Raw genomic sequence first — 22320 nt, 5'->3', positions numbered from 1 at the left:
TTACTTTTCAAGATTTGATACATAATACATTCTTACACTTTTAAATGTTAATTTAGTTAGAATATCTCTATTTAACAAATATTAAATATTGAAAATTAATTGAATATATATATATCCGGTCAGTGTAAGTTAATATAAGTTTTTTTTTTCATATTTAATTGGGGAAAAATTAAAAGGGTGCATATAATGATATTATTTAATGATTTTGATGTTTTTTAATACAAAAAAGAAATAATACAAACAAATTACAAGTGCATTTGCATTTCAAGTTCCTCACTGCATTGTTTACGACAATTAATTTCTCCACTTTGTTTCAGTTCTCCACTACAAGTTCAATACATAATGTAAATTTACATTATGAATTATACAATTCAAAACATAAATTTACATCAGAGATTATAAAGACAATACTTTGTAGTCCATAACTCGCAAATGGAACATAAAGACAATACTTTGTTCAAGAAAACTAGCACAAAGTAATCAGAAGGGAAGATGAAACAAAATTAAAGGCAAAGATTATGTTCGGAAGAAGTAGTTTGGAGGCATTTGTGATTGAATATAAATTTTTCATTTCAAATTTATATAATTATAGAACTTCATTAAAAATAATAATAATAAGAGATGATAGGAAACTTATACGATGAAGAATGGAATCATCATCAGGCAATTATAGTCATGTATAGACAAGGATCTTTAGATCCCTCTACAAACACAGATATTGAAGATATTTATGATGAAACAGACTATATCATAAATAATTTTCTTGATAACCTATATTTAGACAAAGAAGACAGCTCTTCAGTAATATCAGAACCTTTATCTACAATAGGTTTCGTCAATACAAGTGTAGGATCAGTAAACCCCAACAGTTATCAGTTAGAACATGTTGGTACACAAAGCTATTCTACTGGATTCATACCCAGAGAATCCCCAACAAATGTTACTTTTACAGATAATCAATATACAACACAGGGGAAGAGGCTCCCAATAGAACCAAATTTCCCTTTGCCAAATCTTTTATTAAACATAGGAGGAATTGACCCTCAATTATTACCAACATACATTGAACAATGGACTGCTACTGTAATCCGTGATTATGGTATCCATTACGAAAAGGAAGTTCAGTCTTCACAGGACATGATTGCCAAAGGTGAAACCTACTTAGGTGATATAGCCAGAGCATGTTGGGAATCTTTTAAAAAAAATTACCCAACAGAATTAAATACATTAGTAATCGAACCAGGTCCTAACATTTATAATTTTTGCTCTCTAATACAAAGATTACTCACTTCTCAACCTGCAAATGATGGGAATACACTCAGACAACAAATTTATTTAGGACATCTAGAAAGGTTGTCTATAACATATTTTGGAAAAATCAAAGAATTTTTACAAGATTATCTCATGTATGCCTCTATAGCCGGATGTTTTCATGATATAAGTGTTGGAGAAAAGATGTTTCTCAAACTTCCAGGAAAATTAGGCCAGAAAATCAGAGAATCCTGGAAAAACGATGAGGTAACCCCCATGTTAAATAACCTCTCAATAAGAATACAACATATTATGAAAGTAATGGAAGACACTTGTACACATATTGCAATACAAAAACAATTAAAAAATTCTGATTCTGGAATTTGTAAACAAATATACACTCCACAACAATACAATCAAAATAAAAAATATATGCCCAGAAGAAAACCTAGATATAGCCAATCTTATAGTCATAAGTCTCAATCGACTGTACAAAGACCAACTAATTCTAGAAAAACTTATACTATAAGATCCTCAAATTCTAGGAAACCAACTCTAAATCCTAACAGACACGTTAGAAAATTTAGAGAAAATAAAAATTACAAACAAACATTAAAATGTTATGCTTGTAGCCAAACTGGACATTTCTCAAGAGATTGTCCAAACATAGCAAATCTTTATACAAAAGAAACAGAACTCATCAAATCTTGCCATATGAATCTTCTTCCGATCGATGAAGACGTATCTACTGATTCTGAAATATTATCAGTAGTTAGTATAACAGAATTCAATGATGAAATTAATTTAGAAAAACAACCCAAAAATTATGACTTAATAAATGATTTCACAAATAATGAATTTATCCAAATTTACCCTAAAGAATATGATTTCGAATTAAATGACAAATATAATGAATTAGGCGAAATATTAGATGATTCGGGATATTATCTAATGAATATAACTGAAACAAATATATGTCATCATACATTACAATACTTTTCAGGACCAACATCCATTCCCTGCCAGTATTGTGATAGGTATTTTCATAAATCACAAAGGGCTCATTGTCCTTTATGCTACAAAAATTTTTGTATAAAATGTATTACAACACATCTAAAAATACAAGAAATACCAATCTTTTTAGAACAAAAAGAAAACATAAAAGATAAAAACATAATTGATACTAGAACTTCAATTTTAGAAACCAAAGTAAATAACCTTGAAGAAAAAATCCTTCGTCTAGAACAAATAATCCAAGATTCTGAAACAAGCACCATCTCAAAAAACATACAAAATAACATGATTGGAACCACAGAATGTATCCCATTGGTTTGCAACGAAAAACAACTAATATCTGTTAAAGTATTAGTAAAATTAAATTTTCCAAAACAAAACAAAAACCCTGCTAAGGAAGAAATCATACAGACCCTCTTAGACACAGGATGTTCTGAGACAGTCGTTTGCAGAACAAAAGTACCTTCATATATGATTACTAAGAGTAAACATATACAAAAAACAAGAACTATGTCTGAAATAATAATGATAAATGATGAAAAAATAAACAATATTTCTCTTCAATTCAGTACAAATTGTGACCTATTTGGCCAAAAAATACATCTTAAAACCATGCGTGTAGAAAATTTAGTTCCTTCAAAACAAAGCATGATTATTGGTTTAGATTTTATATTAGGCCATAATAGAACTATCACTATAAATAAGGATTATGTCATTATTAGTGATAAAACACAAATGTCACCCATAATTAGTGGAGACAGCTATACAAAACCATCCTCTGATGAATGTTCATGTACAAACACCAGATCCTCAGAAAAGTGTGATTGTATGAAAGAAGATTTAGAATCCATAGATTACTGTTCAGATGACACTATGGACTCTTTTTCATCCATAAAAATATCTAAAACAATCACTTTTAATAATATCCAACAGATTTTGGATAGGTTAAATAAAACCAGCATAATAGGAGAAGATCCCACCAAATTTTGGGATCGTGATGCTGTTACTTGTAAATTAAACATAATCAACCCCGATTTAATTATAAAGACTAAAGATATTCAGTTCAATAATTGGGAACAGGAAGAATGTCGAATGCATATTGACCATCTTCTGAAATTAAAAGTAATAGCTCCAAGTGAAAGTCCTCACAGGAGTCCTGCTTTCATAGTAAATAAATCTTCCGAACAAAAAAGAGGTAAATCTAGAATGGTTTATAATTATAAACGTTTAAACGATAATACAGTTGAAGATGGATATACAATTCCGTCTAAAGAAATTCTTATAAATCGTATTCAAAATGCAAAATGGTTTTCAAAATTTGATCTCAAAAGTGGATTCCATCAAGTAAAAATGGAACCAAAATCTATAAAATGGACAGCCTTTTCCTGTTCTGAAGGATTGTACGAATGGCATGTGATGCCTTTTGGTCTTAAAAATGCTCCTGCAATTTTTCAAAGAAAAATGGATAACATTTTCAATGATTTAAAAACCTTTACATGTGTCTATATAGATGATATACTAGTTTTTTCCAAAACAAAAAAAGATCATTATCTCCACCTAAAACAAGTATTATACAAACTTGAAAAATATGGCTTAATTATATCAAAAGGAAAAATGGAAATTTGTAAAAATTTCATAGAATTCCTTGGAACAGAAATAGGTAATGGAACCATAAAACTCCAACCTCACATTTCTAAGAAAATTCAAGACTTTCCTGATAAAATGGAAGACATAAAAACCCTAAGATCTTTTTTTAGGACTTTTAAATTATGCCAGGAGTTTTATTCCAGATTTGGGAAAATATACTGCTCCTTTGTACAATAAAACTTCTCTAAAAGGAGAAAGAAAGTTCAATTCTGAAGATATAAAATTGGTTCAAAACATAAAACAAAAGGTAAATAAATTACCTACTCTACAATTACCATTAGATTCAGATTATTTAGTACTTGAATGTGATGGATGCGAATCAGGATGGGGAGCCATCCTAAAAAGGAAGAAAAATAAATACTTGTCAAAAGATAATGAACAAATATGCCGATATGCTTCTGGAAAATATACTGTGAAGCCACAAGTTTATCAGACCAGCACTGATTATGAGGTCAATGCAATTATACACGCCTTAGAAGCATTTAAATTATTTTTGATAAATAAACCATAAATAACCATTAGAACTGATTGTGAAGCAATCGTTTCCTATGGGAAAAACCAAATAAATAATGACAAAAAACCTCACAGACGATGGTTACTTTTTAGAGACTACATAAATTCCGGAAAAATTATAAACTTTGAACATATTAAAGGATCTGACAATATGTTTGCTGATATCCTTTCCAAGTACATTATACAAAAGTAAGACTCAAAAGAGTTTTTTATACAGTCACATATATGAATATGTTACACATTGAAGATCCGGAAATCCCTCCTGGATTCCAGGTCAGGGTCAGAATATTACGGCCAAGAGGGATTAGTCTTGTCTTTAATGTTAATTCTGCCATCGAATTATCTAAACAAATAAAAAGGTTTAAAAGAAAGTTAGCCAAATTAAGGCGAAGAAGAAATGAACTATTCCCACACAATCCTTTCCAATATGCTTTTACACTTGCCTCTTACAAGGGCAACATCTTGGTTTTAGAACAACACTTACAAAGTCTTAAACATTTTATTGCTTAACCCATGTGCTTCTATATTGCAGGTACAAATATTTCAAAATATAATTTATACAAAACACAAAGAAAGGACCTTCTGGTCCTAAACCAGTAAAGTCTCCCTTTGTGGTGGAACAATACACAAAGTATGGCAAACAAGAATTGCCAATACTCACAAATACCTACCATTTTCCTGGTAGAGAAAATACAAATGTCAAATTAAATGTTTTAATTGACAACATATGGAATATTCCAAAATACACAGTTCAAAATGAACACCAAGTCACTAAGGTGAAACAAAGCATCATTAGTGCACTATACAATTTCTGCAATGCAGATAACAAAGGAGTTTTGTTAACTTCACCAGCCTCTCCCTCTGGGAAAGGATTTACACATTATGCCCTAATTACAGGGCCAAATAAAGGAGTTTATACTTCCTTTAAAGACCTCTCTGAGGCAAAACAAGACCAATTTTGGTCTACTTACAAAGGCTTTAATTCTTTAGAAGAAGCCCAAATGGCTTTAAAGCTAGAAACTATAGATGAAGAGAAAATAAAAACAGGGTTAACATTCGAACCAAGAACCCAAACACATACGTATGCCGCCTCTTGTAGCTTCTCACCACAAATAAACCCAAATATTTTCCTTGCAAAATTTGAAGTCATACAAGAATTCTTGTTTGAAGTTCATTCAGAAACACAAAATTACAATGGATTATTTGTAAAACCTCAGACTTATTTCGACACAAAAACACCATGCCAAGAGTCTTCTGACTATTGCAAAACAGTTACCACAAAATGTACATGCCAAATAAAATTCATTTTTAGAAAGGCTCTAATTGATTTAAAAACCTTCAAAAATCAATTATATAGAGACATAGTCATATGTCCATCACTATTATTAGAAGCAGGATGCCTCCAAACGCTTCTAATCCCACCAACTGAAAAATTCAACTCTCTAACCCAGGAAATAAACTCAATAGTAAATGAAATACAAGCAGAATATATGACCAATATCTGCCTACAAATCACTTGTTCTCCAAAAAGCGCCTCTACTCCTGATAGCGTGGCAACACATGTCATTAAACTATTCACAGAGTCAAATCCGGAGGCCCATATCAAATTAGAACACGGCTCCTTGAAAGGGTTGTCACTCAACAAAGAAAAGCTATACCAGTACCAACTCTGGAAAGCTTATGTTGAAAGATCAAATTGGAATTTCTCTAGAAAGGATAATACAGAATATATCCTTTTAAAAGAAACTACAAACACCAAAATATATTGGAAGAAGTTTATGGGAAACAAATTTCATCCTTTCCCTATAGAAGCCAGTCCCATACTGGTTAAAAAATTTGAAAAAGAAAGAATATACAGAGAAATTTATGAAGAAACAGGAAGCCACGGACAAGGAACTCCTGGATCTTCTTTCCCTTCTGATAATGAAGACTCAGACCAAATACTTGAGGAAGATCCCGAAGACATGATCTCTACGGTAGTCTCCAAAAGAGGACAGTAAAGTGTTCCTACCTGTGACACAGTAATTTTACTCATAATTGGGTAATAGACTGAAGGGTAAAGACACACAACGTTCAAATACAGACACGTCACCAGGTGACCCAGACACTAGGTAACCGGTCATTTGAAAACCGGTTCAACAAGTTACAGGTTTCAAACTTTTTCTATAAAAGAGTTTTTAAGTCCCTTATGCTGGGCAAGAACTCGGAACCACTCTCTCTCTCAAAATCCTTCCCTCTCTCTACCTCTGCCTTCTCTCCACTTGCGTCCCTCTTGTATCTCCTCATCTTTCCTCTCTTGTATACTTCCAATCATAAATAAACGAGGAATTTCAGAACTCTCTCCCCTTCCCCTAGAATCTAAGTAAGTTTATTTTTTTTTATGGAGTAGTTTCTTTCTGGGCATCTACGGATGCCTTGAGTAATATTTATTAAAAGATGCGGTAATCATTTAAAGGCTTAAAAACATTTTATGTACAGAATTTTATCTTTCTGTCTTTATTTTTCCCCATGCTTGTAAACTTATGAGAGAATATCTAACCGGCTCTGCCAGATTTATATTCTCATAAGTTTCCGAACCCCCTTTTTCTATCCTGACCGAGGGATTAAGTATCAAAGTGTGAACCCTTACTAATAGCTATAGCTTTTGGTCAAGTGGCTAGCGCTGCGTGCTCATCCTCTAAAAACAAACCCCTCCTTCCAGACATATTCAAAGGTTCAGAAAATGTGTCCCTCCAATAAGAATACGAACGAACAAGGAGCTTCAGTGCGTACATGTTTTATTATTAGAATTTAGAATTGGTTTTTCTAGAGTATAAACACCCTTAATTAAATAGTGATAAAAACGGCAGGCCTGCATTGGTGTCCAACCGTATCATGTTAAACAGTTGAAAATATGTCTATAAGGATAATCTCAGAAAGGTAACAACTATCGTCATTTTTCACAATATCAGCATTCTCATATACGCTAAAACAACAATAAAAACAATAATACATTTACCATGTCCTGTGCTTTCCTCTTGCTTTTCTTTTGTGTGAAGAAGCACTTTGTTCTTCTAATGAAAGGTGGTTTGTAATACATACCTGAAAATCTCCAAGCAAGGGTGTTTGGGTGTGCACGCAGATGCATGTGTACTTCTGTGCAGGAGAGAAATTTTGACACATGGATGGATACGAGTGATTCTTAGGTTAAGCTACCTAAAAAAAAAACACTTTTAATGATACTCACCAAAAAAATGGAACATGGATATTAAATATAATAATTCCATAGAATTAGAAAACTAAAGACAGTAATTAATGCAAATAAATTCTGACGCATGCAATGCAATAAATGGACTTCGTTTATGCAAATAAGCCTGTAAAAATGTACTTGCACACCGATTAAACTGAAATATATATGTATTTAATTAAATTCCAAACAAACGTATTTCTTTTGGGTTTCATAATTCCATGCTAGATGTCATCTCTGGAACAGAACATTAACTAATTATATATACTCAGTCACCAATATAAACAAGTCAATGGAAGATTCAAATGTCGATCACTCATCTGATACAAAAAGGTGCCTCCTAGGATTTTAACATCAATTACTGAGAAGAATTGCCATAAAAATGGTATAAAATATTTTTAATTGTTTTTTCGTTTTTTGTAAAATATTATCATGTTTGTATTACGTTCATGCTTATGAGAGAATGCAATGGTTCATCACATACTTGAAATGGTACAGCATACAAAAAATCTAGTTGGTCAGATAGTCCAAAGCCTGAATAACAGAACTATAACTCAGCCTGTGCTGCAATCGGTAGATCTTTTAAGTTTTTAACATATTACACTAAATAGCTATGCTTAAAAGAGATGCAATAAATATGTAAATAGAGAGAAAAGAAGCTAGAGGTGCGAGTGTTCAACGTTTCAAACTTAATCTTCTTACTTTTTAAAGGATATTTATGAAAACTGTTCGAAATCATATTTCAGAAAGGATAAACAGATGCACAGTGAATGAAGTAAAAAATAATTATAGGCGTTATGTTTTGTTGTTGTATACCCGGCCAGTTTCACTTATTTCTGTCTTTTAAAAGGTACCAGCTTTCGTTGTAGACTAAATGTCTATGTCCAATTAAAGAAAGTGATAACAAAGAATATAGATATGACAGGTTTACCAGTTGGCATAAACCAATAGGTGGAAAATTATACCTTGCACTCTCTTCCTCCATTTCACGACTTAGGGAAACCAGCTTAAAGAATCAACTTTCAGAATATCACTGTAGATATAGAAATTGAAGACAGGTGAGAAAAAACACAAATGATTATCAGCTCTTTTTTTTGAATCAAAAGCCAAATGTTATTGCATCACAATATAGGTTGCAATCCTAACCAGATGAGCACTACAACCTGTATTATATGCAACATTATAAATACAATTAACAGAAAAAAGAAATACAAAAGTGGGAGGACCAAAGCAAAATCCACAAAATCCACATATCTATCTCTACAAGATTCAAATACAATACAAGGAGAAAATCATGAAAAGCAAGAAAAGTAACCATGTGAACAGTTATTTGTAACATTGACACAGAAGTTCACGGGAAGTGAATTTCGGTATTCGATGTTCAAGCAAGTTCTCCAAATAAGAATGTATAATGAAAATTTACATATGAACGGACATAATTTGAATTTCAAGATATTGAGGACAGGTTTGAGTCACTCCATACAGAAAAAACTGGTAATGCCACACCACAAAAAGCAAGTTAAAAAAGAAACAGAATTTTAAAGATGAAACCGCCAAGAGATCCTTTCTCCAATAAATTTCTTATCAGAATTAAATAATTTACAAGGATTTATTTAACTAGTCAAACAATGAAGACATTTATCCTAGCAGAAGTCCCTAGAGAATTGTCATACTCGTTTTTTATTAAAAAAAAAAGATAAAATAAAGAAAAGCAACCACCATAGATAATCAAAAGTAGAAAGGCTTTGATTGGAAGAGATTGTTTTGCAATAGAGGTGCCAACTTTTCCCTTGCAGATTTAAATAGCCCAAAACAGTAGAGACAAACATATGTTTTTCCTGTTGCAGAGCTTAATTAATACCACATGTGGAAACTGTCAGATAATCAATGTCTTTTAGCATTAATTCCTAAGAAATAATGATGTACTAATTAATAATTAGAATACCTATCCTATCTCAGTACAGCTGTACTTTCAGGGAATTACTGAGACCATTTTAATGCCATTAAGTTGGAGACTTTGTGTCATTTACTTTAGACCCTAAATTGTAACAATGATTCTAAACAATGATAAATTCTAACAATCAATAATTGGAAGGCGGTATGTATATATATATATGCGTGTGAGCGTGTATGTACATGTATGTATAGGTGTGTGTATATATATGTGTGCGTGTATATTTATGTATTTGTAAGCTAAAAAATGGGTATGGTCCACAAATAAAGAAGAGAAAGAAAACTACCATTAAAACTAACAATAGCAAGTAGATTTTAAAAACTCATTTTCACTTTATGATATTACATTAAAATTAAGAAAAAAAAAATCCGATTGACTTCCATTATTGTAGGTCACAATAATACCATAAAAGTATACTTTTGAGCTTTCGGTTGGATTATTCACCATTCTGCGTGTACTGGAGAAAATAGATCAGTATTTAAAATCATTTTCTTTAATAGCTTATATTAAATTTGATATGATATTTTTTTGTCATAATCGTTTTCCACATTAGTTTATATTTGAGACTTTGCTTTTCAAAACCATCTTCCTTCTTATCTTATGTTAAATTTCGATTCTCTCCTTTACTAAGAATATTTCATTTTTGAAAACAATTGAGAATATGTATTTGCTTCTCATTCTCTTTTGGATGAGTCATTTCGTCTTTCTTATCTTTTAAAAAAATGTCACTCAAGAAGGTTAAGCATAAATACTTGTCGCCCATCCCCTAGACATACAAAGTTAATGAAATAAAATCACTTAGATGTGTAAGGTCAGCTAAATATCAGATAAACAAAATCATAAAAGTTGTCTGTGACAACTTGGCTAATAAACTGCTCTTATGTCAAGGAGCAGCCTCCTGAAAACTTAAAGTATTAAGTAGAATCATGTAAATGATTCTAAATCTCTGGCAAACTTCATAATTTCAAAATAATTAAAGAATAACTTCATTAAAAATTATTGACGAAAACTCAGCTTTTAGGTTTTGATGTAACTTGATTATTAGGTGATCTATAAGGAAAAAGTTTCCTACCCTAGAGAAGATCTATCCATGCTTTAGGAATTCCAAAATAAAATCATTTAGTGTGCAAGTGTACATGCATTTCTCTCACCTCCTGTCCCTATAGTTTATCAAACAAGAATTTCAATATGATCTAACTTAAAGCCTGCATCTTATAGGGCTTGTTGGTATGTGTTATAGAGATCGGCTACTACTACTATAGTTTTGTCTCACCCTAACCCCCTCCCAACACACACACACACTATAAATAAGAACACAAGATTATGGTTCAGGTAAGCCTTCTGTACCTACAATTACTTTGCTACAGTACCACCCTAAGTTTAAGTATTGAAATATCCATGGAAGTACCACCTCCATTTCTCCTACTCGCTCCGGTCAGGGAGCAGGAGAGATAAATCCTACAAAACACACACTAGGCACAATACAAACACTAACATAATTAATGTCTAAAATGTAAAAACCGGGGACTTTTTGCGCAAATATGTACATAGACAAATTATTGAAATAAAGTAAGATAAATACAACAAAAGATCTAAATTGATGATCAAAATTTGCATATTCAATTTTTTCTTATGAAGTCGAGTCATAAAAGTATTAAGAAATATTGTTCTACAACAAATGAACTTGGTCACTTCACCAAAAATCTTAAAATTAGAAATTGGAATATCTTATGACAAAGATATATTCACCCTCTATAAGTCAGGTTTCTATTTCTTTTATATTATATTTTAAGTTGGTTTTCTAAAAGCTAAATTTAATATTTTTTTAATGATATTGGCTTGTACCATTGACATGAAGGTATAAGCACCATTATCTGAGCTGTGTAAACGTGATGCCTAAAGTGTTTGGGCCAATATGTTACCTTTAACTAGATACTAAATGAGAAATGTCGGACAAGTGTTGTTGGAAATTTATTCAACAACATTGCAACACTTCAAGTAGGATCCAAATCCATGCTTCATAAGTCAACTCAACAGCTGGAGTGGAGTACCATTACTATCTTGGATATAGGAAAATTTAGCCATTATAGAGAAACAATACCAGGTTATTACTTCCAGCACCAAAAATATCAAATATTATAAGGGAAATTCACATAGTACTCGGTGAATTCACACTATTAGAACTAGTTTATACAGCAGAATCTTTCTGCCTAACATTAACAAAAAGGAATAAAGAATATGAAACAAACAAAAAAACAAAAAACTACTGAGGACTTCCAATTGCCCACATCAATTGCCAACCTTTGAATCAGGACATTTTCAACTAAAAGTAGTTTCAGATAGCAACCAAGGAATTATTATGCAATGCCAATAGTAAACTGTAATTAACAAAACTTTAGAATAGAATAACTCTCAAAGGCCAAATATAACCTTCAAAAGAAATTTTGAAATTTTCCATAAATTGTATAACATATGTAGGTCACTCTGATTTAACCCATAAATAATAAAACCACATAATATGAAACTGAATCGGATGTACATAAACAAGTTCATAGGTACACTGAAAACTGACTACTGCATTACCCTGAACCTAAATCTGTGTCCAAAGGCATATAAAATAGCAACTGAAATTACCAAGGCATGTCATCAGAAATTTCAACCAGATATGCTTCAGCTGTAGATATCAAAATTGATCCATTCTTCTCACTGACCATTCTCAAGATTGAGAATAGACCTCTCCATCTGTAGCATTTAAGAGTTGCAGATAAAAAATAATAAGAACATAAGATTTCAATTTCCTACTAGCATCCTGATACACATTGACATGAAGGAACAAAATCAGAGAAAATAGCATAGACAAATATTAATGAAAAAAGATGACTCTCCTATTAAAATTTGCACATATATTGCAACCAACCTTAAAAAAATAACATTAAATCATTAGAGCATGTTTTTTGATAAATCTGCATTCTCTACTTCACATGAAAAAATGCAAGCTCAAGCGATGAATTCATTGTAAGCAAAAAAATCATAATATACCTGAATATTGAGCATTACCACCTAGGAAGTTTATGATCTCACAAACTATAAGATTTGAATAGAATCACACAGAGATATATTTTTCCCTTTTGTCTTTTTATCCATTTCCTTTCTTGATTGAAGATAAGTTACTAGCACAAAAAGGTAATGAATAAGGAGAATGGGGTAGCCTCCTTACATAAAGCTATGAAAAAATCACAACAATGAACATTGTAAAAGTATAGAAAAACAAAAGAGGTCTCAGTCCCACCATATGCACCAAAGAAAGGCATTGGAATTATGTCCCAAAGCTTCCTTACCCAGTAATTTCATTCCAAACAAGAGAAGGAAAGAAAAACACACATTCCCTCCCCGACTAAAAAGCAAAAACCTCTAAATTTAAGGAAAGGGAAAAGCTCTAATGTACCAAGATGTGATCAATATAATAACTATTTCAAGTGACTCCCAATTTGGTTCTATTTTTAATCTTCTCAATTGAATCCTTGTATGTTTAATATTATTTTATTTTAACATAAATGCTTTAAATTTGGTGTTTTATAAATTTGAGCAAATAAAAATATGAAGTATTAATTCAGAAAGTTAATTAAAGGCAGAAAATTGAAAAATATCATGTCTTTCCAAGTCAAGAACACTTCTTTTTCAACAATTTTTATGTATAACCTTCCATTTTTTTCATGTAAAAACATACTCTAATTCACACAGACAGCACATACAAAACATTGCACCAACTCCAACTTACAAAACCCACCAGAAATTGGAAGTGTATCACTGATTGTTAACCAAAATATGTAATCACTAACAATAGAGGAAGATAACTAAAAAACTGAAAACAGAAAATTCGTTTTCAGCCCACTTTTCTGTAAATTTATTATATAGAATTAACCAAAACATAACTGAAGTCCCACAAACTTGGTTATAAAGCTGGTTTGCTAAAGCTTCACTGAAAATACAAATTAAGATTATTAACCAAAAAAATAAAAACATCTCATTGATGACAAGACAAAGAACCAAATGCAATCTTAAGAGCTGTAGCTGACATTTACCAACACTCTTTTCCCACCTTCCTCTCCATGTGTCTAAATCAAGGTAGGTTGTTAAGTACATAAGTCTCCAGATACATTCATGTTGTATTTAACCAATAAAAAAAGGGAGACAAAGGAGACTGTATGATAACTATCTGTATGACGCACATAAAATAATAGCAAAAAGGTGTTTCACATTTTTATTTGATAAATACAAAAGAAAATAATAATCATCAACACCAAACTCGGAATGTCAAAAGGGTTTAGTTCATTAATTGCCACTCATTATTCAACTACACAGACAAAAGCCAGGTACAAAACAACAGTTGCTGACAGAGAAAAAAGAAACTGCATTCAATCCATCTCTAAAGCCAAAGCTAAAGTGATATTGATGTACCTTCACAAGGGTTTCAAATTTGTCCCTCAAACAAGAAAATCTGTTCTTGGTCCAATATAAAGCCAGGGAGCAACTGAAAAATCACAAGAAAAGGACAAATCTTTAGAACAAAATCTAGGATGTTGAACAATAAGAGAAAGAACAAAATAATTGATTGCTATAAATCTATGATATAGTAGTTCTATATACATTAAAAATTGTTCAATGATGCAATCTCGCATTCTCTAAGTGTCTGCCCGAAATAATTTGATATTCTACTAACATAATTTTAATTGTGTTGTATCATGGTTTCGTAAGATTATTAAGACTATATTTTCAAAAAATATAATAGAAAAATTTAGCAGACTAAAACCCTTTACTGCATACTAAAAATAGAATTTGCAGCTAATCAATGAACTGATGACCTCTCAACAACATATGCATTCAATTAACCTAAGACACCCAGATCTATACAGAGTAAGCTTGATAAGATATTAGGGAAATAATTCACACGGTACACTTTCTTTAACAAAGCAAGATCCTGATACTTCCATTTACATAAATCAGATGACTTATTCCATCACAGGACTTTTTTCAAGATGTCTAACCAATATCTCACAAAAAAATCCTTGCTCATCTAATCAAGCTAAGATAATAAGTAACCATACAAAATGGAATGATATTGTGTAGGTACTGAAGCATCCAAGTAAAAATGATAATGAATAAGAGCATATTGAAAATAGATGCTACACAAATGCAAATAACCCATTGTTTGGAACATAGTTTGGTGGAAGTATAACATGCATCCAACAAAGCCAGACTGATCATCATTCATCTACTAGAACCTACAAGTTTGTCTAATGCCGATGTAAATATAAGCTACACATTCACAAGGGAGGAGTTTCCTTACTAGTCCTTGTCTTTCCTCTCAGATGCTTGAATAAGTTCAGCACATGCACATTTTACACTCTCTGCACCAATACTGCAATGACCAAGGGAAAACTGAAATTTATTACTGAAGAAAACATCTAAAGTCTAAACAACAACAACAAGGCTTGTCCCTCTAGGCGAAATGAATTACAAGAATCAACATAGCCATTAGACTACATCCAAAATTAAAACTAAAAATAACTAAATAAGGTTCAGGCTGATATACTAGGCTAATTACCAATGATGTAACATAAAAAGCACGTGAAAAATTAAATTTGGTAATTTGTTTTAAAATACAGCAATCTCCAAAGATAATCAATAACAGTTATGAAATATACCAAAGAGATCTGATACCATACATTTAATTGGCACTTAAGAAACACCTTAACAAAAAAGAGAGAACAGAAGGGACCCTGCACTGGTACAAAAAATGACACACTTTTGAACAGTGAATGTCTAGCAGAGACAAGTAAGTTGAGCTCTGAAGATGTTAAGCATCAAACATAAATCAAACAACTAATCGGATGCACTTTATATTTGAATAAAAAGTTATACATGAATACAATGAAATTTCAATTTCCACTTTGTACAGTAAATGACCAAAACAAAACCCAAACAGCAGCAACTAATTCTCTGCAAAACATTTGATAAGGATATCCAGTAAAAGAGAGATGCTAACAAGACACTCATTATTATTGGTTGAAATTTATTGGAGTGTACAAAATTGGTAAGTCCCATTTGTTAAACCAATAATAAAGAAACAAACCATCAATTTCATTATTAAAGTATTATTATCTAAAAAATAGTTTTCAAAGTAAGAAAATTATATGAGCAACCCCTTAATCCTCAAATAAAATCCTTCAAAATAGTCCTGAATGTATGTTAGTAAAACATATCGATTTAAGGACTAAAGCAATGGAAATCCATACTTTAAGGAACAACTAGTATAATTTCTTTCTTTTGAAGACAATTCAAGAAAGTAACACTCAATACTCAAGGAACCAAACTGATAGTTTATTTATCATTAATAAAGGATGTATTCAAAAAGAAAAGAGTCCGTTAGCACTCTACTTCAGAGTGAAATTATCAAAACCACAATCCAATCCCAAAGTCAGTAAATTCACTTATTCACCATCATTACCCGCTCGATCTGGCATATAAATCCCGGGCAAGATCACTAACTCTTTCAAAATCAACCTGCTGCTGTTCACTGCGCAAGAGGATAAAAAGAGTCACAGTTACACCGATAAACAACGGAGGCAAGGAATCATTAGAAACTAAATTTGCGTAAAATGAGAAAAGAAACAAAAAAGTAAACAGAGAATCAGGTGGTTATAGTCACAGCTGGCTAGTGATAGCAGAAAATAAGCCTTTGGAGGAGAGAGAGTAGGCCGTGACGGTTCGCAGGAGAGCGTCGCGGCGAAGAGGATGTAGCCTCGCAGTTTCAAGGTAAAGGAATTGCTCGTTGACGAGTCCCTGTGAAAATCGGAACAACAACACAACACAGCGATTAGTAACCGAATCGGTGAGAGAGTGGTGTGTGTGAGAGAGAGGTAGTGCTTACATCGTCGCACATGGAGCGGATGAAGTTGTGAATTTGGAATGTGAGAGCGGGAACGGACATGATTGAGAGCGGATAGAGGAGTGAATGAAGAAATGAATGAGAGAGGGGTTTTGAGGAGTTGCATGGTGTTTTGGTTTGTCGGGATATGGGGATTCTGCGCTCTTGATTGGCTTCCCCAATACTTCACATTTGTCCATTCAACATTACATGCAAAGGTGTTGGGGTCATCATGCATCACTTCACTCTTTAACTCCCTGAGTTTGTTTGTTTAACGCCATCTCCTTACAGGAGAAATAGGTGGGAGATGAAGGAAGAGAGCGGGAGTTACTGATTTGGGAGAATGAAACGGTAGAAGATCATAAATATTTTGTAAGTAGTGGGTCCACACTACAATAACTATTTTTTTCATGGAAACTTGTGCTAATGGTTTATCCTAAGTTCGTTCTGATATTTACTTTTAATTTAAAATATATTTAAAATTTAAAATTAGTCTCTTTTTAAAAATTTAAATTAATTTAATTTTTTATTTTAATAAATGTGTAAATTTAGTTTTTTTAATTATATTTAGTGAAATTTATGTGACATTTTAAGTATATCTCATGATAGTATATAAATTGTTTACATTCTCTGATACATCTTTGTTGTTAACTGACATATTATCATAAAATGTGTTTAAAATTTTAACAAAATTTAAAAAAAATAACTAAATTTACACATTTCTAATAAATAAAAGACTAAATTAGTATAAAATTTCGAATAAAGACTAATGCCGAAATTCCCTTTAACACTTAAATTTATATAAAAAATTGGAATTTAATTTTTTCAAATTTTCAATAAAATTCTGTCTCAAATTTAAAAAATAATAAATATACTCCTTTTAAATTAAATGAGTTAATTACCTTTTCAAATTTTAAATAATGATAAATTCTAATTTTGTATGATCTAAAACATATTTAATATTTTTTTATCATAGTAATTAATATCTTAAATAATTATCTTAATTTAAAATAATAATTAAATTTAAATAATAGTAATTTAAAATAATAAAATAATTATTTTAAATATAAATAATTAAATTTAAATTAATTATAATTTAAAGAATAAAAGGAAAATTGTTATATTTTAGTTCAAAATAACGGTTACTTGAAAAAGAATTAGAAAATAAAATATATAAAAAAAAAGTTGAATATACTTTATATTTTATAAATATAGTTTGTTTTGACTTTTATTTATGAGACATGAATTTTTATATTGTACGCATATGTAAATATAATATTAATATTTTAAATTATAGTATGTACGGTTGGTCTTGTTTCATGTGTCTTCATTTTAAATTATTAAAATATTTTTATTTATTATATAATTTAAAAAAACACTACATTTTGATAATTTATTTTATTTTATTTTAATAATTCTTTTGTTACAGAATGTGTTATTACTTTTAGAATTTTTAATCTTTTCAATATTTATCAAGTGTATTCTGACATTCAAAATATTTCTCCTATAATTATACGTTTTTCTAATTATTTGTTCATACAATATATTTCAAATATGTTGAATTATATATAAAAATGATTTCAACAATACTCTAAGGATAAGTAGTATTAGTGACATTGATGTGAAAAATGGTTGTCTACCTGGCATTTGTCATGTGAATTTAATTGAGATGTAATTTTTTGAAAGTTTATTAAAACCTTAAATGTATATTCAGTCTTTCAAAATGGGGGCACAATTAGTTTTTGTCCTCCAAATATTTTTTTTTTACCTTCCCTTTTACAAAATGATACTTTTTGTCCTTATGGCATTGTTGATGTTATTTCTTTATGTCATCTTTATTGGAATTGAAAAAAAATGTCACAACACCATTTTTTCTTACATCACTCCTAAACTCCAAAATCTGACTGACTTTGTGTCGTCGGGTGTCACTTTTGGATCGTCGGGTGCTAGAAGTTAGTGGATTCCTATGGCTGAGCGTCGGGCACCACTTTTCTAGCGTCGAACACCACTTTGTTTTTTAATATGCATACCCTTGGTAAAATGAAGATTCCTGCTTCATTACCCGTAAAATCGAGCTGAAATTTTGACAGTTGATCCTAGACACATGAATCTTAACTTATATCGGTAGGATCTTTGTTTTGAAGTATGTGGTCAGAGAAATAATTTTCACTATTTTGATGTACTTTATGTATGTATATGTTTGAGATTGTAATTGATTAAAATGGAATTATTGCTATATAAATATGAAAATGTGATTAAGGATGTACATGATTGGTTTATATTATGAAACAAAGGTATATGATAAATTGTTGTAAGGTATTTCTCGGAGGTGGAAATCCCATTGGTGATGTTTTTTATTAGGGTGTGCCTTGACAGTCATTATTGTTCAATCTTTTGTGACGTTATCCTTAACTCTACTAATTATTCATATTCACGTGTCATTTTGTGTGTTTTTTTTTTTTAAAAAACAAATTGAATTTTTTTTTTAAAAAAATTTTAAAATTTAAAAAAATATGTCCACGTGTCAAGCTAATATAATGTCACGTGTCAGAGTCAGTTTTCTATATTCAATTTGATATTCATTATTTTTGTTCAATTTGGTCTATTTTTAAAAAAAAATTAGCAATTTTGTTCCTCTCCAAATAGAGACCAAATTTAATTTTTATATAAATTTTATATTGATATTCTTATTAAAATTTACATTTTTATTAAATATTTTTAATTTAGAGTTAGAGTTGATTTAAAATGAAAATAAAATTTTTAAAATAAGGAATAAGACCAGTAATTTAAAATTTTAAGCGGTTAAAAATAATATAAAGTAATATAACTTATTAGTATAATGTTTATGTGATTTTCAATTCTTTATGTGATTTTTAACCTCTTAACTTGTTAAATTAATGTTGTTATTCTCCACTTTTAAAATTTTGGTTCTAATTTTGAATCAACTCTAATCCTAAACAAAAAATATTTAATAAAAATGTAATTTTTAAAAAATATCAGTATAACATTTATTTTAAAAAATAAATTTGGTCTCAAATGAGAGAAAGACAAAATTTCTCAATTTACACAAAAGTTTGGACTAAATTAAACAAAAATAACAAATATCATGACCAAATTGAACAAAAATAACAAATAACAGAACCAAATCGAATATAGATAATTGACCATGACAAGTGACATAATATGGACTTGACACGTGAATTTTTTAAAAGAAATTAAAATTAAAAAATATTTTATAATTGAAAAAAAAACATACAAAATAACACGCAACAGTCACAATTCACAGTTTCTTAATTATTTTAAAGATATTATAAAAAGGAACTAAATAAACAAAATAGACAAATATTATAACTAAACTAAATAAAATTGCAAATATTAGAACCAAATTAAAAAAATAAATAGATTAAATTAAGAAGACTTAACAAATATCATGATAAAATCAGTATTTAAACCTATAATTACATAAGCTTTTTCACGTAAGACATATCACTAATATTAATAGTTAAAAAATAGTATATAATACTAGTGAAAATTAAATATTTCATGTTTTATATATTTTAAGGAAAAAAAAAGTAATACTAATAATAATTGTTACCGAAGAAATTATAGATAATTATTTGAAAATTACTTTTAGTATTTAAATAAATTTTTTTATTTTAAAATATATTTACGCGTAAAATACGAATATTAAATGTGTAGTTCTTTTATATATTATTATAATTTTTTAATTTGAAAAAAAAATTAAGAATAAAATAGAAATATAAAATGTTTATCAAAGATTTTTTTTTTTCTTTATATATTACTATATATTTGAAATACGTGAACATGTGTGTCTGTTGTCTGTTTTTTTTTTTTTTACGGTAATAGTAAAAGAATGTATATTAAATGAAATTAAAACTCACATATGAACATACTTAAGTCCTATGATGCACCGTTACTTTAACTTGAGTCACGTATCTATATTCGACACATAGGGATGTCAACGAGGCGGGTAGGATACGGGTAGTAGTACCCATATTCGTCGGGTATCTGTTATACGAGCACCCACCTATTTTTTTCATATCCGCAAGTATCCACAGGTACTCGCGTGTATTTACAAAATTATTTTAAAACCAAATATTTAATCATAAATTCAAATAAAATAAAATACATCATTGTCATAAATTTTAAATAAAATTCAAATAAACTCAAGTTCATGTACAAATAATTATAAAAGTAAATATAAAATGACGTTCAATACAATGAAAATTCTTTAATTAGTGTTTTGATCAACAAGTCCACTTTCTTCGATTGATTCCTGAAAAATAAACAAAACAAACAAATAATAAACCTCAAATGCCACGTGTCAAGTATTCTTATCTTGATTTCATCATTTAACAACAAGCATACCATAAATGTGTCACTATCTATATAGAGTTTAATGTATATGCCCAATTTCAAAAGAAAGGAGAGAGAACAGAAGACAATACAAGATGTGCAACTTAGAAAAAATTAGGTCATAATGTTTTTTACTAATATATATATATATATATATATATATATATATATATATATATATATATATATATATATATATGTGTGTGTGTGTGTGTGTGTGTGTGTGCGTGAGGGTATTTTTGTGAATCAAAGTTTAACGGGTACGGGTATCAACTTATGATACTCGTCGTACTCGCCCCGTTAACATGCGTGTATCTAAAATATTCGTACCTGCAGGTAGCGGGTATCCATTTGTAATATATGTTTCCTACCCGTTGCGGGTTTTATCCGCATATATCCGCGGGTACGAATTTGTTTGACATCCCTACCGACACGTATATGTGTTCGATACTTTAGGACACTTATCAATGAAGTATCTAATTTATAAAGTCGCAGTACACTACAATAAAATATTTGAATAATGACTAATTTTAATGACAAAAAATAATTAGTCACTATATAGTGTCCCATTTAGGTACCAATTTAAAAAAAAAAATATTGACAACTAAAATAATTCCAAAAAATTATAATTGGTCTCTAAATTGATAATTAAAATAGTTTCTATTATGAATTGATTTCTAAATTGGTCAGTAACATTAGCTACCAAGATTTTGACTACCAAAATAATTTGTTTCTAAATTGGTCATTAACATTAGCTACCAAGATTTTTACTACCAAAATAAGTGGTATTTAAATAGGAAATCGTAATTTATATTTTTTTTACTTTAGTATTATATTTGTGCATCATAGATTGTATATTGAATAATTATAAAAGAAAAAAAATGAAAACAAAAAAGACAATGGTAGCATGACGCTCTAACCATAAACGTTTTTATTGGAAAAATAATTGGATACAAAAGTACAAATGGCCTATACAGGTCTCGAACCTGTGACCTTCGCGTTATTAGCACGACACTCTAACCAACTAAGCTAATAGGCCATGCATATCTTTATTGTAAATACCGGTTAAACTTGTTTATTGAAAAAAAAAATCCGGTAAACTTTTTTATTGGAAAAATAATTGGATATTGACTAATTATAAAAGGAAAAAAACAAAAATCAAATAATTGTATATTGATTAATCTATTACATATTAAGAAAAGAAGATATTACCAAAATTACTATATTACCCATTGTCTTTTATGGACAAGCTATGATGCACCGATACTTCAATCTAGGTCACGTATTCGTGTTTGGCACGTATCGTGTCCGATACTTTAAGATATTTTATCAATACTTATCAATTGAATATCTAATTTATAAAGTCATAATATACTACAAGAAAATATTTGAAACAATGACCAAATTTAG

The 22320-nt window shown here is 30.0% G+C and overlaps 1 protein-coding gene and 1 non-coding gene across 4 annotated transcripts; both read right to left on the bottom strand.

The window, feature by feature from the left end:
* Positions 1-1736: 1736 nt before the first annotated feature.
* Positions 1737-16852, bottom strand: LOC114168953 (histidine-containing phosphotransfer protein 2-like). 3 transcript variants are annotated; one of them, XM_028053946.1, is made up of 9 exons: positions 16537-16852; positions 16315-16448; positions 16114-16182; positions 14953-15024; positions 14064-14136; positions 12240-12347; positions 8617-8684; positions 4188-7620; positions 1737-2005 (listed from the first exon to the last, which is right to left on the bottom strand). In XM_028053946.1, exons 1-6 carry the CDS (start codon positions 16594-16596, stop codon positions 12309-12311), a joined length of 447 nt encoding a protein of 148 aa, XP_027909747.1. In that variant the 5' UTR covers positions 16597-16852; the 3' UTR covers positions 1737-2005; positions 4188-7620; positions 8617-8684; positions 12240-12308. The 3 variants fall into 3 exon arrangements, with proteins under 3 accessions (XP_027909747.1, XP_027909748.1, XP_027909745.1); XM_028053947.1 differs by having other exon boundaries at positions 7507-7620; XM_028053944.1 differs by having other exon boundaries at positions 1737-7620.
* A 5023-nt stretch (positions 16853-21875) lies between these two features.
* On the bottom strand, positions 21876-21949 carry TRNAI-AAU. The gene has a single exon. It is a non-coding gene; the product is annotated as a tRNA-Ile (tRNA).
* Between the last annotated feature and the right edge of the window lie 371 nt (positions 21950-22320).

The sequence above is a fragment of the Vigna unguiculata genome, chromosome 11 (genome assembly GCF_004118075.2).
Source record: "Vigna unguiculata cultivar IT97K-499-35 chromosome 11, ASM411807v1, whole genome shotgun sequence".
In the NCBI taxonomy this organism is placed as follows: domain Eukaryota; kingdom Viridiplantae; phylum Streptophyta; class Magnoliopsida; order Fabales; family Fabaceae; genus Vigna; species Vigna unguiculata.
Note: the sequence above shows the minus strand (reverse complement) of the source record. Positions and strands in the feature narration are given on the sequence as shown.

Bases quoted from the DNA above. Each gene is read 5' to 3' on its own strand.
- LOC114168953 (XM_028053944.1), bottom strand. From the start codon at position 16,596: ATGTCCGTTCCCGCTCTCACATTCCAAATTCACAACTTCATCCGCTCC. The intron at 16,183-16,314 runs GTGACTATAACC...CCTCTTGCGCAG, and splicing joins TCTGCTATCACTAGCCAGCT to TGAACAGCAGCAGGTTGATT. The intron at 15,025-16,113 runs GTAATGATGGTG...TGGTCATTGCAG, and splicing joins TTATATGCCAGATCGAGCGG to TATTGGTGCAGAGAGTGTAA.